The 16295-nt window shown below is 38.9% G+C and overlaps 1 protein-coding gene across 1 annotated transcript in view; it reads right to left on the bottom strand.

Annotated features, from left to right (window-relative positions):
* LOC124616033 (collagen alpha-5(IV) chain-like) overlaps positions 1-16295 on the bottom strand; it is a 616123-nt gene that overhangs the window by 43999 nt on the left and 555829 nt on the right. Inside the window, exon 29 of the mRNA XM_047144251.1 lies at positions 13011-13098. Within this exon, the coding sequence (XP_047000207.1) occupies positions 13011-13098 (88 nt within the window). The remainder of the gene's footprint in view (positions 1-13010; positions 13099-16295) is intronic.

The raw sequence follows: 16295 nt of genomic DNA, 5'->3' as shown, positions 1-16295 counted from the left end.
GCATGTAATATTGTTTAATTACATATTAAAGTATCTGTAGCTTAAGTTCTATCGCAGAAAAAAATTTGTTAAATAAACATTGCAGAAAAAAATATTTATTACAGAAAACATAAAAAAATAAATATGTTTACAATGATAAGTGTACAGGATCACAAATAAAGATCTGGGAATGGATCTGAGAGTTATAGGTACATGGGTACTATTCATTATGGTTCAGGAACTCCTCTACAGTGTAAAATGACCCTTGCAAAAGGAAGTGCCTTAATTTTTTTTAACAAGATCTCATCATCTACTAAACAATTTGTCAAGGGAGAGTATTAAAAATCTCACAGCCACTGAAGTGGACCCCCTTCTGTACCATACTCAGGTTTGCTTACTCTTAGTGGATATCATCTTTTCTTGTAGTATCATGACTATAATACAGTTTTCACCTCCAATTGCAAAAACATTCTGTTGGCACCCACCGACATAGGGGGAAATGATCATCACAATAAAATAAGATAAATCAGGGCACGCGTAGAAAAATTTAAGTGTTCGTTTTTCCCACATGCCATTCGAGAGTGGAACGGTAGAGAGACAGCTTGAAGGTGGTTCACTGAACCCTCTACCAGACACTTTATTGTGAATAGCAGAGTAATCACATAGATGTAGATGTAGATAGACACTATTAAGTTTGAAAATGGGCTTTTTTTCTTATGAAACCCATGAGGGAGAATATACATTGTGCAGTGGATGTGGATATGTCAAGTTCCTTAAAAAGATTTCTGCATGTGGCTCTAGGGTGAGCTCACTCATGATTCTTATGACTCTTTTCCTCATGATTCTTATGACTCTTTTCCATGCACAAAGCACTTTTCTAGCCAATGGCTGATTTTCCCAAAATTTGATCCATATGCCATAATGGCATGAAAATAACCATAAGAAGCTGATTTGATGGTTTTCATATTACTGTAAGAGCAGACAATGCATAAAACATAAGCAGCAGAATTTATTCTTTTGATCAGAACCAGGATGTGGTCTGACCAGTTTAGTTTGTTATGAATATGTAAGCCTAGGTATTCCGCACTATCCATCCTAGCTGTCAGCTGGGCACCTAGTTTTTCTCATATTGTTTCTTCTTTAGAGGTTGTATGGAACTAAATGTAGTTTGTTTTACTGTAATTAACAGGGAGACCATTTATGTTAAACCAGTTCACAATATCCCTAAACACCTTATTAGCTGTCACATCAAGTCTGTCTACTGAATTATCAGTAAGCAGCATATGTCATCAGCAAAAATGGTGAATTTACAATTGTCTGTACAAAAAGGTAGATCATTAATAAAAATAATAAAAAGTAGGTGGCCCACAATGGAGTTCTGAGGCACTCCACACTACATTGGTTGTAGACACATGATTGACAACATATGGAACTTTGGATTGGCCCTTGAGTTGTGCTCAGATAGCCAAATGGTAAGGTGATTGCTCACAATAAGAGGGCAGTCCAGGTTCGAGTCCCATTCTGGCATGCATTTCATTGTCGTCATTCAGTTGATGGCTGTCCATAATCGCAACTGCAAATACATTTCATGTTCTGTTTCTATTTTGTGTTAAAAAGTCCACATCAAAGTCACCTACTACAATGAATTATTTAGTATTTCCAGACAGGTGGGACAAGAGTGATTCAACATGTCTCAGGAAAACATTCAGATAACCAGCAGATGCCCTGTAAATTGACAGCACATTAACTGTTACACTATCTGCTGTTACCTCAATACTAATTACCTCAAAGTACTGTTCAGCACAGTATTTGCTTAAATCTAGAGATTTATACACTACATTGTTTCTAACAAATATTGCAGCACCTCCCTTTCCCACACTAGATCTACAATAATGAGTAGCTGAACACAAGTTTTCAATTAGTAACATGTGGGTCTCGTTTATGATGTGATGTTCAGAGAAACACAGTATATCATATTCACTTCCACATCCTTCATCTTTTAGGTGTGTTAGCAGTTGGTCAGGCCTCTCATATTTTCATGAAAATCAGGCAAAGTTTGAGGCTTATTCACCATTGTATTTACATATTTGTTTGGAGCAGTTTTTCTCAGTAGGCCTACATTAGTTAGCTCTGCTTGCAGAACTGGAAGTTCATTTTGAATACATAAGAGGGATGCTTCACATAGGTTTGACTGTTTTTCTCTCATGTGACTCACAATAAAAAATGTTGAGTTGCCTTTCTGTTGCATTTGGGACAACATGCTGTTTCTGCTTTTTGTGGTAATGTTTCAGCTGCTGGTTCTGCAACTGATGGCACTGGAGATGACACTGGGGATGCTGCTATTTCTGCCATAAGTGACATCAGCCCCACACAAGTTCATATTTTCTCTGCTTTCAATTATTTCATTTACCATTCTACATATAAACTTTCTTCTTTCATAACTCAGATGTATTCCACATCTGGTATTGCTTGTATGTGTCCAATTTGACTACATCAAGCATGCTGCATTTTCCAAACAAGGAACACATCTGTTTTATTTTAACGTTAGTTTTTTGCATTTCTTTGTTCACACATGACTGATGCATTGTCATATCTGTGTGGTAATGTTGCAATGTTTGAATTACATTGTTTATTAATCTAGGAATTTCTTTAGTTCTGATAGGCAGTTACTTGCTTTTTTTGCAACACCATTTGCACTTGCTATATACATCACATAACCATTCTTTGTTAACGTTTTGTTGTGCAGATTGACACTAACAATTTTTTGTTGTTGTTACTCTTGGCTTAACAACACTTGTCTCCCAAATTAGTTTCATTATTATGTGCAGTAGATGGTGTGCACAGTTTCTTATTGTCACTGTTATCATTTTTTTATGTTCCAACTTTTGTTTTTCTACAGTACTGTAGTTATGTATATGATAGTCGAGGCAACTGTTTGTAACTGATAAACATTAACATGCTTCACTGTCTTAAATTAAGGAAAGGCTTGTCATCTCTGATCATGAGATAATGTAGTTACCAATGACGGAAACACACAAACACACTATCTTATCATTTCTTATCACCTTTTTAAGCTGATTTCTTGCTTTCTTCAGACCAGTCTGCTACACAAATCGAAACTAAAATTAGGAGAGAATATTCCTCCTTTTTCATATACCAATTAACATACTAATGCTGTTTCCTTAGTTCACATACGAAACCTCCAGCATATAGTTTTCACCACTCAGCAAAGATAATAACACAAGATTTTTATGTCTTTCACTAGCTCTGTACTGTATCTGTCCACATCAGTTTAATGCTCTTCACAAAATCCTGCAGGGATTAAAAAAAGTTTATCAGTTAAAATACATGTGCTGCCCACCACTATACAACAGCAAGCACTGTGGAAGCTAATGAAGAAGCAGACTGAAATCTGATCAAAAATTATTGTAAACACATTTTGTAGTTTGGTGACAGAAGCCTACCTTGTTCTTTCATTGAGTTGTTTCAAAAATTTGTAATGTGAACTTGTCTCTTTCTTACAGTAGGCCTTGTGTCTTGATTTTACTTTTATCCATTACCTCAGTATGCCCACAGTTCATTAATGATTGTTTGTCCCCCATATTTCCTAACTACCACTGTCTTTTCCTCTTCAGATTAGTCAAAGATATGCTCTAACTATTGAGAATCTGATAATGAAGCAGACATGCCTGTTGTTGCTTTCTTTATTTCTTTTCCCTTCTCACTAGATACTAGTTAGCTTATCATCAAGTTGTGACCTGTTTCTTCAATAACTGCCATATACCATAAATTTCACTTTTCTGACTGTTTCTCACAATTCCCTCCTTGAGCCCATCACTCTAGTACTGCCTTTTTCTTTACTGTTTGATTTCATGTGACCTTTCTGTTTCCAGTCAGCCATATCAGACTAATCATATTGCTATTGTTTTCTTCACCACCTACTTTTCATTTGTCATGGTGTAATGTCTTGTTAATAGCGGTAATTAGGTAATGAATCTTCCTGGGTGAAACAAAAGTTACTGCAGGCAGTACTGCAAGTACATATCATTTACATCTTCTTGGCAATGTAATCTGTTTGCCCCCATGAATAAATAGTTCTCTGGTCACCCTTCTGAAATATGACATCTTTATTTAGCCAACTGTAAGATGTCCCTCAATCTAAGATTATCTTTTTTTTGTTTTTCCATGAGAAATCTATAACTGTAACACATTCTGACTAATTAAAATTACATACAGTAGGAAAAATCTGGTAGAATGTTAATAATTTAAGAATAAAAGAGATGACTGACTGAACAACGAAAGCCACTGAAAGAGTGCAGAAATGTTGAGACTACAGAAACTTTAAAATATGTGGGAATGTTACCTTGCTAAAATTTCTGATCCCTCAATGTTGGGTATGAAAGAGTAAACTTTCAAGTTATGCTGCAGCAGCTAAGAAAATGACATACATAGCAATAAAACGAGTGAAGCATGCAGTTTGGACTGCCACAAAAGCATCACAGTCAGTTACAAATGGGTTTACTACAGGTAAACAAATATTTGACCAACACACCACCCGTCTATAAGAAGTGGATGAAAAATTAGAAATGGTTTCTGAACAGGTCACCACTTTTCAGGAAGAAAATTCAAATAAATTCAAAACAGTTGATCAAAGCTATTGAGCATGCAATCGCAACTGTAAATGCATGTTCCGACAACACAATCCTATTGCACAACAGTTTACTTGTTGTTGAAAACCCTTCTTACCCCCCTGTGGTACCACACAGATGGATGCAAATATGTCAGAATGACCATTATCCAGTGCACCCTCACTGCCTCGCATTGGGCTTATGTGAGAGTACAAGTCAATGAATTTTAGTGCTAGTACTGTTCCTGTGAGCAGTCTCAATTTGCACAGTATGACCCGTAATGTCAAACAGGCAAAATTTATACAAACCATGCAATATATGAATATATTGTAGATTTTGTGCTTGACTCTAAACATTATCTGTCAAACAGGAAATTTTCAATGTTCAAAGAAGATAGCCCACTTCATCCCATTGCTTGGTACAGACAATTTTAGAATGCATTTCCTGTGTCTTGGCCATTGTACTCAAAAGTTGAATTGAATTCTTATATACAAACAAGAACAGCAATGCGGCCAATATAAAAACCCTCTGCAGTGTGTTGAAACAATTATGAGGAATTTATAGAAAAATGTAGGTTAATTTACTGGTCATGAGCAGAACAATCTCATGTTAAACATGAAATCACCATGTGTCCAGACCTAGAGGCTTCACAGCACAAAACACCTGTAAAAATGTTTGAAGGCCTGATGAGAAAAAACCAGCTTCTTGACATGCCATATTTGGAAGAGGATATCTGTTATTCTGAACTACCTTTTATATACCAGCAAGCCTTGGTTGGTCAGTGTGATGCAAATGCAGACACTTTCAGATATCTACTATAGGAAGTTGTGATGGTTGTAGAAAGATGCAACAAATATGAAAACAAAAGATCAAATGGACAAACCAATTATCAGTCACACAGGAACAACAGGTTTTGTGGTAATAGAAACACGCAAAGTAGTAGCTACCAAAAACACAGTAATGGCAATGATGACCGCCATAGTTACAATGACGACAGGACCCATACTAAGTGGTGGGACCAGAGACAGCGTCAACAATCTAACAATGGCAATAATGGCCAGTGCTGCATAAACTGTAATGGCGAGTGAGCAGAATTATGTGGCCCCAACTCATTGTCGAATTTTATAACAATGGCAACAACCATAGCTGATGCCCCAGACATGAAAGAACATCCCACAATGCCCATAATTCCAGACAAATAAACAACAACATTAATCTCATTGGGTATGAGGACATACGGTATGTGCTCACAGATGAGAGGGAGGAAGAGAGCAGTGCTGATCTCCATCTTGTCAACTCTGTAACAGTAGGGTCGGAAGTTTTACGTGCCATCATTGACATTGGCAGCCATGAAACTGCCATATCAGAGAATGCATTCCCTTTGTGCAATGTGGACAAACCTTGGCCCTTCTTAGCAGCAAAGAAAGCACACATAAAAAGTGCAATTGTAGGAAAGACCACTAAAGTGTGCCTAGAAACACGGTTACAATTTGTCAACCAAGGACATCAGCTAGAAGCTAACTGTCTTGTGGAGACCTTCTAGCTCTCATTGACATCAGTAGAGGTACTGTCACTCTGCATAGAGAATGTGAGATCATAATTCGCTTTGATGAACAGGCCATCAAAGCACAATTACCCACAAATAGCATCAAGTTACATTACATAAATAAAAACGAGATCCCATTACATAAATAAAAAATGAGATCAGACACCACAGCTGATCAAACAACATGAAGACAGCTGCACGGATCAGGGCAACCAGACAGAAACAGGACAAGAAGTCATAACAGAGAAGGTGCAAATGCTACAACATATACAGGAACACGACAGAGAGCACTTACATAATATTCTAAGGTATAGCTCCAGGGTTTTCATGCCCAAAACTGGCACTATTAAAAACTTTACATACAAATTTCAGGTCAAACTTCATAAGAAATTCTTTGTAGCTCTGATGCCATACCTCATATATTTTGGAACAGGGTCGCAAATGAAGTATCACGAATGTTAGCTGACGGTGTCACTGAATTCACCCAATCTACGTACGACAATCTCATTAAGGCCATTGAAAAAAATTCTGAGAGATTAGAGGAGCTGTTGCAGAACTTTCATGGTGTTTCAACCTTTACATCAATTGACCTCCACAGCAGCTTCTGACAAATTATCTGGATTGCTGGAAATACACTGCCTTTTTGGCCTTCGGAAACTGCTATCAATTCTGACAACTTCCCTTCGGCCTCAATATTTCCTCCACCACCTTTATTCACGGATTACATGGGATACTTACGGACTACATAGGATACTCAATGCATTTCTCCAGGGGGGAGTCGCTAAGTATGTTGATGACCTCTTAATTGCAGAAAGGACATGGGAAGAACACAACTACATGCTATGTGAACTGTTCCATTTATTGAGAGATCATGGGGTTACAGTGAACATCGAGAAATCATGCTTTGGCACCACCTTGGTTCATTTCCTTGGTCACACAATTACCAAGGAGGGAATTTCTCCCAACCCCAAGAAGTAGCAGCAATAGCACAATTCCCACAAACCGTAAGTAAGTGTCAATTATGCGGTTTCCTGGGGGTCATTAACTTTTACCAAAAATTCCTACGTACCATGACTTTCAGTACCCATGACTCAGTACACTCACTGGAAAGAACACACCATGTCAGTGGGACGAAGAGACAGAAAAGCAATTTCTAGCACTAAAATCTGCATTACTTAATGCACCTGTATTGTTGTGCCCTAACCTAGAAGAGGATTTTTGCATATTGATGGATAGCTCACTCACAGGCTTAGGCATATTGGTCTTTCAAAAATATATTGGAAATGGAACCATGGTCTGGAAAATGATTACCTTTGACAGTTGTGTCCTTACAAAAAGTGAGAGAAACTACTCGGTGACAGAGTTAGAGGCACTCGCTGTTGTCTGGGCATTCTAGAAATTCCACTACTTCTTGTATGGTAGAAGGACAAAAGTGTACACTGACCACAAGGCTCTTGCATTTTTGGTAACCACTAAACTCAAACACAGGCAAATAACCTGTTGGAACAAATAGAGATGCAAAAAAAGTGCTTACATAATAATAATTACTTTTGTGCATTTCATTATTATTTACACAGGTTTGCAGTATTTCAAGTACTAATACCTCACCATCACTAATTATTGCATGCTAGAATAAGTGCATGTACACTAAATTCACAAGGTCACATGCTCAAAGGTACCATGGTTCCTTTACATGGTGCTGGGCACATTTCTCTCCTTTAAGTTTACCCACACATATTCCTTCATCACACTAGTTGTAGAACTACAAGTTACCTTTTATCCTTAGGATAGCCACTACTACCACCTACTGTGTAAGATGTTATTTGTTAATATATAATTTGTCACCATGTTATACCTAGTTTATTCGATTGTATTGGTCACATTTCATTTGTAAAGGATTGTGGGCAAAACTGTCTTGGATGTATTTCATGCCTACCAAACTGCATGCTGCCAGAGTGCACCCAGCTGTGACGGAGATAGAGGTGATGGTGCAGGACACGTGGTGGGGGGACCAACTGGTTCCTGCCACAAGCCATGGGAGAGGAGGCAGACAATGCAGCACAGGGCCAGCCCATGTCGCAGAACTGCCGTTCAGCTCCCCCCACAGCTCAGTGTGCCCTATAGGCTTGCCACGGCCCACTGATCCACTACCTCATCATGCCCTGGGGAATCGTTTCCCTCTGTCACAGGATACCATGGGCAGTCTACTCTTGAGCCAAGGACCTACCAGACTCACTCATAGGCGGCACACGCCACTGTGCATAGCACCGCCTCCACTGTTTGCCCAGCTTCCGCAGATGTCTTGCAGAGGCGCCACTCTGACGTCATCGATAAGGCAGTTGCACTTAAGTGCGCACACCATGTCAGAGGTGATGCCAGTGCCACAAGTTGCCGCCTCTCCAAATTGCAGCAACAAAATTCGTGTGGGCCCACAGCCCCACACTACAATGGCGATCAACGCAGCAAGAGAGGTATCCACTACACATTTTCATGCCACCCATCCCTCACACCGTGCCCTGCACCCACCCTGTCAATAGCACCATGGACCACACGTCAGTTAATGTGTGTGACACTACAAGTAAGTGTTGAGGCTTTTCGTGTGAAGTCTTTGTCTTCCTTGAATTATTAGGAAATACTCAAGTTCACCACAATCCTAAAAGAGGTACAACAAGTGTCTCTCTGTGTTACGATATCTTTCCAATTAATCAGTATCAAATTTTTATTATTATTGAAGCACTGAAGCTTGACTTACATGTCTTTGGTTTCATTATATCCATGTCTTAACTTAATGATTAGATATAACACACATTTGCTTGATTGGTCATGTCTAGCTTATCCTAATTTGTACCTACATTTGTATCATAAATTTTGGGTATGCACCCACATGTTGTAGCACAGTCAGTTCCATTTATGGATTTTTAAATATTAACTTATAGCATGACACAAATCTTTCATGTTCCTTGATAATATTTTGTGTTTGTTTCACTAATCTTAGGACTTGTCATTTACCTGGAATATTCATTCTTAAGGCTCCCTTGTTAAGACTACAGTCTTGGATTATTGTACACTCTTTATTGTATAACCACTAGGTTCTTTCCAGAAGTCTCTCATGTCAAATATAGTATTGCATGATAAATTAATTATTATAACTTATTTATGATTAATGTCAATATGTTTACATGTCTTCCCAGACAATGTGTCACCTTACATCACCCTCAGTGGTGAGAGAGATGAGCCCTATGGCTGCCCTTTATTCATATACATATGTCCCCATTGACCATTAATATATTTATTTTAGTACATTGCCTATTTGTGTTCATCTAAATATGTACATACATGTTACACTATGTGGATTGGCACCCATTCTTTTCTCTTTGATTTATGATTGACATTTGTACTAATTATGACACACATAATCTTCTCATGCAGAATTTAATTTGGCCTGTGCCCCACCTATCATACTCTAAGCTGTGTACAGACCAACACAAAATTCTAGTGTTAAAGAAGGACTAATACAAGGTGGAAACGTATATGGACTACGCACACATCAGTCACCACTTTATATTTTTGAATAATCAATTGGGGCAGCAATGACAAGTAGCAGCATGGGTGTGAACAAATTTGTGGTTCATCACGCTATGCTAATAGAGATGGCTAAGGGATGAGCAATGACAATGTGCTGCATTGTGTTAAGTGCAAATAATTTTTGCAGATAGAGTTTCATGCAAGATTGTACTCAGGGTGCTGGTGGCAGAAAGACAGCAGGGAGTTAGCCCGAAGGTCGAATTTTACAACCTCCAGCACCCAAGAGGTGTAGGCTTTGCCAGGGCGGTCTCCAGAGGTAGGGCTTTGATGCCACCCGACAGGCAGGTGGCATTTCCAGCAGAACAATGCAAGACCAGCAGAATGTCTCCCCAAAATGAATAAAACGCAGGGACACGCTGTTTCCCCCTCAACTGTGTCACCCTGGGCTCACAAAAGCATCTTGGGTGACATTACCAGCAAGTAATAAACCTCCGCGAATCCTCCACTCCATATTTTTTGAGCGTGGGACAGAATAGGAGAATGTGTCTGGTTTGACGCTGGCACCAAGGAAGCATCTGGAAAGTTCTTCGGACAGTGTTTCCTGTGCATTGACAGTTGAACGGGAATCGTGCTAATCAGTGAAAAATTTGTTAAAATGTTGCGACTGGACAGCCACACCAGCGGAGTGGCAGGCCGCACTTGGTTTTCAGCAGAAAGGAGACATCTGCATTTTAGCATCCGTCTGATAAGGATGCAGTACTCTGTACCAGGCAATACAGAGTGACTGCGAAGTAGCTGTGTACCTTATCCAAAGCTCCGGATAATTTTGCAGGATTGTGTCACATATGCGCATGCTGCTGTGGTTGCAGAGACATCACACCTGCTTGTTATAACAGCACAACAAGAACAGCTGACTGGGGACCCTGTCATTGAGCAGAATAGGCAAAATATGCAGCTCTGGCCATAGCATGATCAGCCTTGCAGTTCATAAAAGTTAAACAGGTGGCCACTGACCTATTGAGCATTGCAGCACATTCTCGCATTATTTCTGTGATTAGGTACAGATGGAAAGTATGTGACCTAGAATATTGCACTTTCATTCAGTTATGGGGAAGTGCCAATCCACATCACTAGGTTTTATAGTTGTAGATTTGTGTTATACTTCTTTCTCATTGTTAATTTGTTAATCTGTCCACATTCAAGAGGCATCACCTTGTTAATGTGATTTATGACCATATGTAAATTCTCAAATGGAATAAATCTGATTATCTTTCATGGTGTTTCAGACTACCAACATTGACACACCAATCCTATCCTACAACCTAGTCAAAAATTTTCACAGAGTTAACTTGATGTTAATGATTTACATCCATCGCAGCTTTCTATGAGGCAAGCAACCTCACCCAATTCCATTCTTCAACAGAGGCCTGAATTGCAGTCAGATGTCATTAAGCACAAAAGAATCACATTGGGGGAATTTATAATAGAATTCTGAGTACAGCAAATAGTTCATTTGCATATCGTCTCACAGTAGCAAAGGAAACTCGGAGATCTCTCCCACAATTGGCTTCTGATACAACCACGACATATTCTAGGTATAGCGTCCCCAGTGCTATATTACGAAAAGACTTAAAAAACAGTATTTATAAAGAACAGACATTTAAAAACTGAATAATATATTTTTATCATGTAGCCGTAAAACAATAATTTCTCTGTCGAGAAATGCAAGGAAATGCAATGCAAAGAAATAATTTATGACAAAATGATCTAAAGAGACGACAAGATACGCTCTTTTGTTAATTTTTTTTAGTCGACTTCACTTCCTATCTTGTCTTTGTTGTGTATAGACGGACATCTTTTGAGTGCTGGCAAATGTAAGCATATTTGTATGAGTTAAGCAGATAATATATTAATTGAATATTATTGTGCACTTTTAATTTGTAAGAGGTGATCCCGATTTCATGTCCGCCTTCCTCGAATTAACCTGCATTCAAGTAATTTACAGTTCACAATCGCAGCGGCCGATCCAGCCAACGACGCCATTACCTGGCGATATTAACTTATGAAAATTACCGGAAGCGAAATACTCGCCCGCTATTAACGTAATATTAATTTTTCTCCACAGCCGCACGAAGTTGCAGAAATATGTAGCTTTAAGACTCTTATTTTCAGTACCATAGCCGAGAGCCACAGCCAGGACTCCGACTACAATACAATGGTTAACGGAGGTAAGAAAAATACTCTCGCACGTGTGTGGGCTGCAGTTGTAATTGATAACTAAAGATCTTTTGCTTTAAAGTGAACTGACTAGCCAAGGAAATTAATATGAAAAGTTTATTACATTGTTCAGCTTGTATGCTCATGTTTTAAGATGCAGCAAGTCTAACATTCATTAACGTAACAAATAATTTAAGATTAATATTGTTAAAAAGGAGAACTTCAGGAAAGCATTTAACCGTAAATCAAAATTGAATGAAATATCATTTCTATTAAGGCCCACCACGTAAGTCGACAACAATCAAAAAATAATAATAATAACAATAATAATATATTAAATTACGACGGCCGATGGACGCGAGATAGGCAGTAAGGATCTGTAAAATATCTGGGAGTATGCGTGCGGAACGATTTGAAGTGGAATGATCATATAAAATTAATTGTTGGTAAGGCGGGTACCAGGTTGAGATTCATTGGGAGAGTGCTTAGAAAATGTAGTCCATCAACAAAGGAGGTGGCTTACAAAACACTCGTTCGACCTATACTTGAGTATTGCTCATCAGTGTGGGATCCGTACCAGATCGGTCTGACGGAGGAGATAGAGAAGATTCAAAGAAGAGTGGCGCGTTTTGTCACAGGGTTATTTGGTAACCGTGATAGCATTACGGAGATGTTTAATAAACTCAAGTGGCAGACTCTGCAAGAGAGGCGCTCTGCATCGCGGTGTAGCTTGCTCGCCAGGTTTCGAGAGGGTGCGTTTCTGGATGAGGTATCGAATATATTGCTTCCCCCTACTTATACCTCCCGAGGAGATCATGAATGTAAAATTAGAGAGATTAGAGCGCGCACGGAGGCTTTCAGACAGTCGTTCTTCCCGCGAACCATACGCGACTGGAACAGGAAAGGGAGGTAATGACAGTGGCACGTAAAGTGCCCTCCGCCACACACCGTTGGGTGGCTTTCGGAGTATCAATGTAGATGTAGATGTAGATGTAGATGGATATTTAAGGTTTCTTTAACTCAGTGCCCCAAGCCCCAGCTGACATAAGGCAGAATGTAAATCAAAAATATAAACTAAAAGAGAAAAGACTCATAAAGTAAAATTAGCAACTTACCTCTTTGACCAGGTGGTCCAGGATCACCTGGCATTCCTTTATGTTGTGCTGTTGGAATAACAATGTCTCCAACTTCACCTCTTATTCCCTAATGGACAAAATAAATAAATGCATAAATCAATTCATATCAAAACCTGATTGAAATCATATACGGGCCTTAATTGAACAAGATTTTTATTTTTGATGACAACATTTCCTTTATGTTCCTCTTTATAATCAAAGGATAATATTTGCCATGAACTTTTTTATTTATAAAATGTATAGTTAGTACTTTACAGTACCTGCTAATCAGTAGCCTGTCATTTTTATTTATTAATCCAAATTGAATCTTTGTTGTAAATTTTACCTATCTCTCAGTTTGGAGATGAAAATTTCAGGTAATTATTTGCTGAGGTGTTGAACTTTCACTCCTCTTAAGAGCAAAACAATTTTGGGACACAGGCATACATTTATAAAGTAATAATATGATTAGAAAGTATGCTGAAGTTGTAGGGACAGTACGAATGCCACAGGAAGTGTACATAGGAAAATATTTTATAAAGCACAGAGAAGAGAAAATGAGAGAATAGAATAAATAATACAGTGGCAATGCTGAGAGGTAAGTGAAGGTATGGTCCAGTTTGCACATGGGTGAAGGAGGAAATGGAGGGAGAATGTGAAAGAAAGTGTAGGAAAATGTGAGAGTCAAAATAAAGCAAAGATCAAACACTTTTGTACATATGAAGCCTGTTAGACAGAGAAATGAAATAGGAACAGAAAAGAGAAGCAAGGCTTGAATCATAGGACAAGAGACTGGAAAGAGGGGAGAAAGAGGTGGAGGATTGGGGCTAGCAGACACCTCACAAACAACTGATCTCCCGCCCTTCAGTTTCTACATCTTTGCATGCATTAATAATTTGCTTCTTCCATTTTTATTTGTTATTTGTTCTTGTCATTGCTGTTCTCTTCTTTCCTGGCTGATTGTTCTTTCTTTACCTATCACCTTTCTCATTGCCCCCTGCCATCTATCCTGTGTGTGCACTTGTCTACGCCTTTGCTGTTAGTTCTCCTTCTCCCTCTCACTTCTCCCATTATCTTCCTGCTTCATACAACCTCCTGTCATCTTCTATTCCTGCCCCTTACTGTCTTCTCGCACTTCTGACCAATACACCTGAGTATCAGAAGTGAGTGGGTGTACCCGCATATGTGCCTTAAAATTGTTAAAATTGTTTTTCTCTGAAGACCGATGGAAGTTAAAAGCTCAAGACAAACTTGTCTCTACCTTTCTATGTAACTATCCAACTATCCACCATCCAGTAGTTCATCCTATATGTCAGACATAGCTGCTGTAAATAATCACGATTTGTTATCCATCCTAGTCCATCTGCTTAGCTGGGTGGTAATGTACTCACCTCCCATGCAAGCAGGCCCGGGTTTGATTCCCGGTTGGGTTGGAGATTTTCTCCACTCGCGGATTGGGTGTTGTGTTATCCTCATCATAATTTCATCCTCATCACCGGCACGCAAGTAACCCAATGTGGCATCAAATGAAATAAAACTTGCACTTGGCAGCCGATCTTCCCCGAATAGGGGCCTCTCGGCCAATGATGCCATACAGTCATTTCATTTCATTATTATCCATCCATCACACTCTGCTATCATTATAGTTCTACCCATATCCAAGACAGAGAGCTTCCTTCTGGTGTTGGTACACTAGCTGGATACACAAAGTGACAACATATGTATTTTAGCATTAAATTCATCCCCTGATGCAGAAATATTTTTTGTTGTCTTTTAATTTTATTTTCCATATCACACGAAGTTACCATTTTTTTCTAGTCATTAACATACGATGATCACTTCATTACCAATTACGCCCAGTCATTGAAGTGCAGTTAACATAGTTATAACTTGGAAATGTAGTTAGGTAATTATTGTATAAAAAACACAATAACAGACTTCAGATAAGGGAAATTGCGGCCCAAGATCATAAGTGATATATGTGACCTCACAATGGATCCTCATGCAGACAGGCAGCAAAAGTGATACACTATTACTTCATATGATTTATCTACATCAAAAATATTTTATAAAATCTGGCTGGGCGGGCCGGTGTGGCCAAGTGGTTCTAGGCGCTTCAGTCTGGGACCACGCGACCGTTACGATCACAGGTTCGAATCCTGCCTCGGGCACAGATGTGTGTGATGTTCTTAGGTTAGTTAGGTTTAAGTAGTTCTAAGTTCTAGGGTGCTGATGACCTCAGATAAGTCCCATAGTGCTCAGAGCCATCTGAACCATTTTTGAAAAATCTGGCTGTCATTTGCATTATGTTTTTCCCTCTGTTGCCCCTCCCAGTTAGAAAATACTGAAAACTGCCTACATTACAAATGTATCTTGAACGTACTTCTTTGCTCATCCACAGACATACTTTTAACTTGTGTAATCTCATGAAACATACCAGTTACAGGCAGTTAGATTACCAAAATTTCAGATGATTGAATCCACTGCAAATAATTATGCTACTTTACAAACTGATTTTGAACTCTGCCTAGCTAATAGAAACAGCATAGAGGTCAGTCATGATTGCTTGTGTACAAAAGAAAATTATCACCAAATTCAGTGCAGTGTACATTACATCCTCAAGTGTCCTTAGGTCTGATAACACTTTCCTTACTCTGTAAATTATAACACTATTGTTTAAAAACTCTTCCTCATTAGTCCTCTGACAAAGTGTGCATGAACAAGTCCTGTTTAGAGTCTGTGCTCTGAATATTTCTGATGCTATGAAATTATGCCATTGCATGTGATGCTGATTGTTACTTGCTATCAGATGCATACAAGTGACCGAAGGTGCAAAATAATGAAACCAACTACTTCCTGGTACAAGTACTTGCTGACAAATTACAAGTTTCACTCATGCAGAGTGTGTTTATTGAGTCAGTGATGGCAGTATTCTTTCTGCTGTTGAATAATACCATCACCACTTTCCAACATACCTAATTCCAGATCAACACTTCTCCTCCTCCCCCCTCCCCCCCCCCCCCCCCCCCAGAAGTTTATAATCAGTGGGTTGGTCATGGCTCTATCATTGTCTGGCCAACAAGATCTCCAGACTTCATCAGAGTTTCGTTTTTGTGATTGGATTATGTCAGAAGTGTACAGAAGAAAGCTGAGTATGTCAATAAGAAGACCTCCTAAGTTATGTCATGGACACTGATGCCTTCCTGATGGAAAAATGAAGCACAGACACAGTTACAATATAAAAATAAACAACAGACTAAAACAATTACTTATAATAAACATTCA

The sequence above is a fragment of the Schistocerca americana genome, chromosome 5 (genome assembly GCF_021461395.2).
Source record: "Schistocerca americana isolate TAMUIC-IGC-003095 chromosome 5, iqSchAmer2.1, whole genome shotgun sequence".
NCBI classification, from domain to species: Eukaryota; Metazoa; Arthropoda; class Insecta; order Orthoptera; family Acrididae; genus Schistocerca; species Schistocerca americana.
The sequence above is the reverse complement of the archived record's forward strand: the minus strand, read 5'-3'. Positions and strand labels throughout refer to the sequence as shown.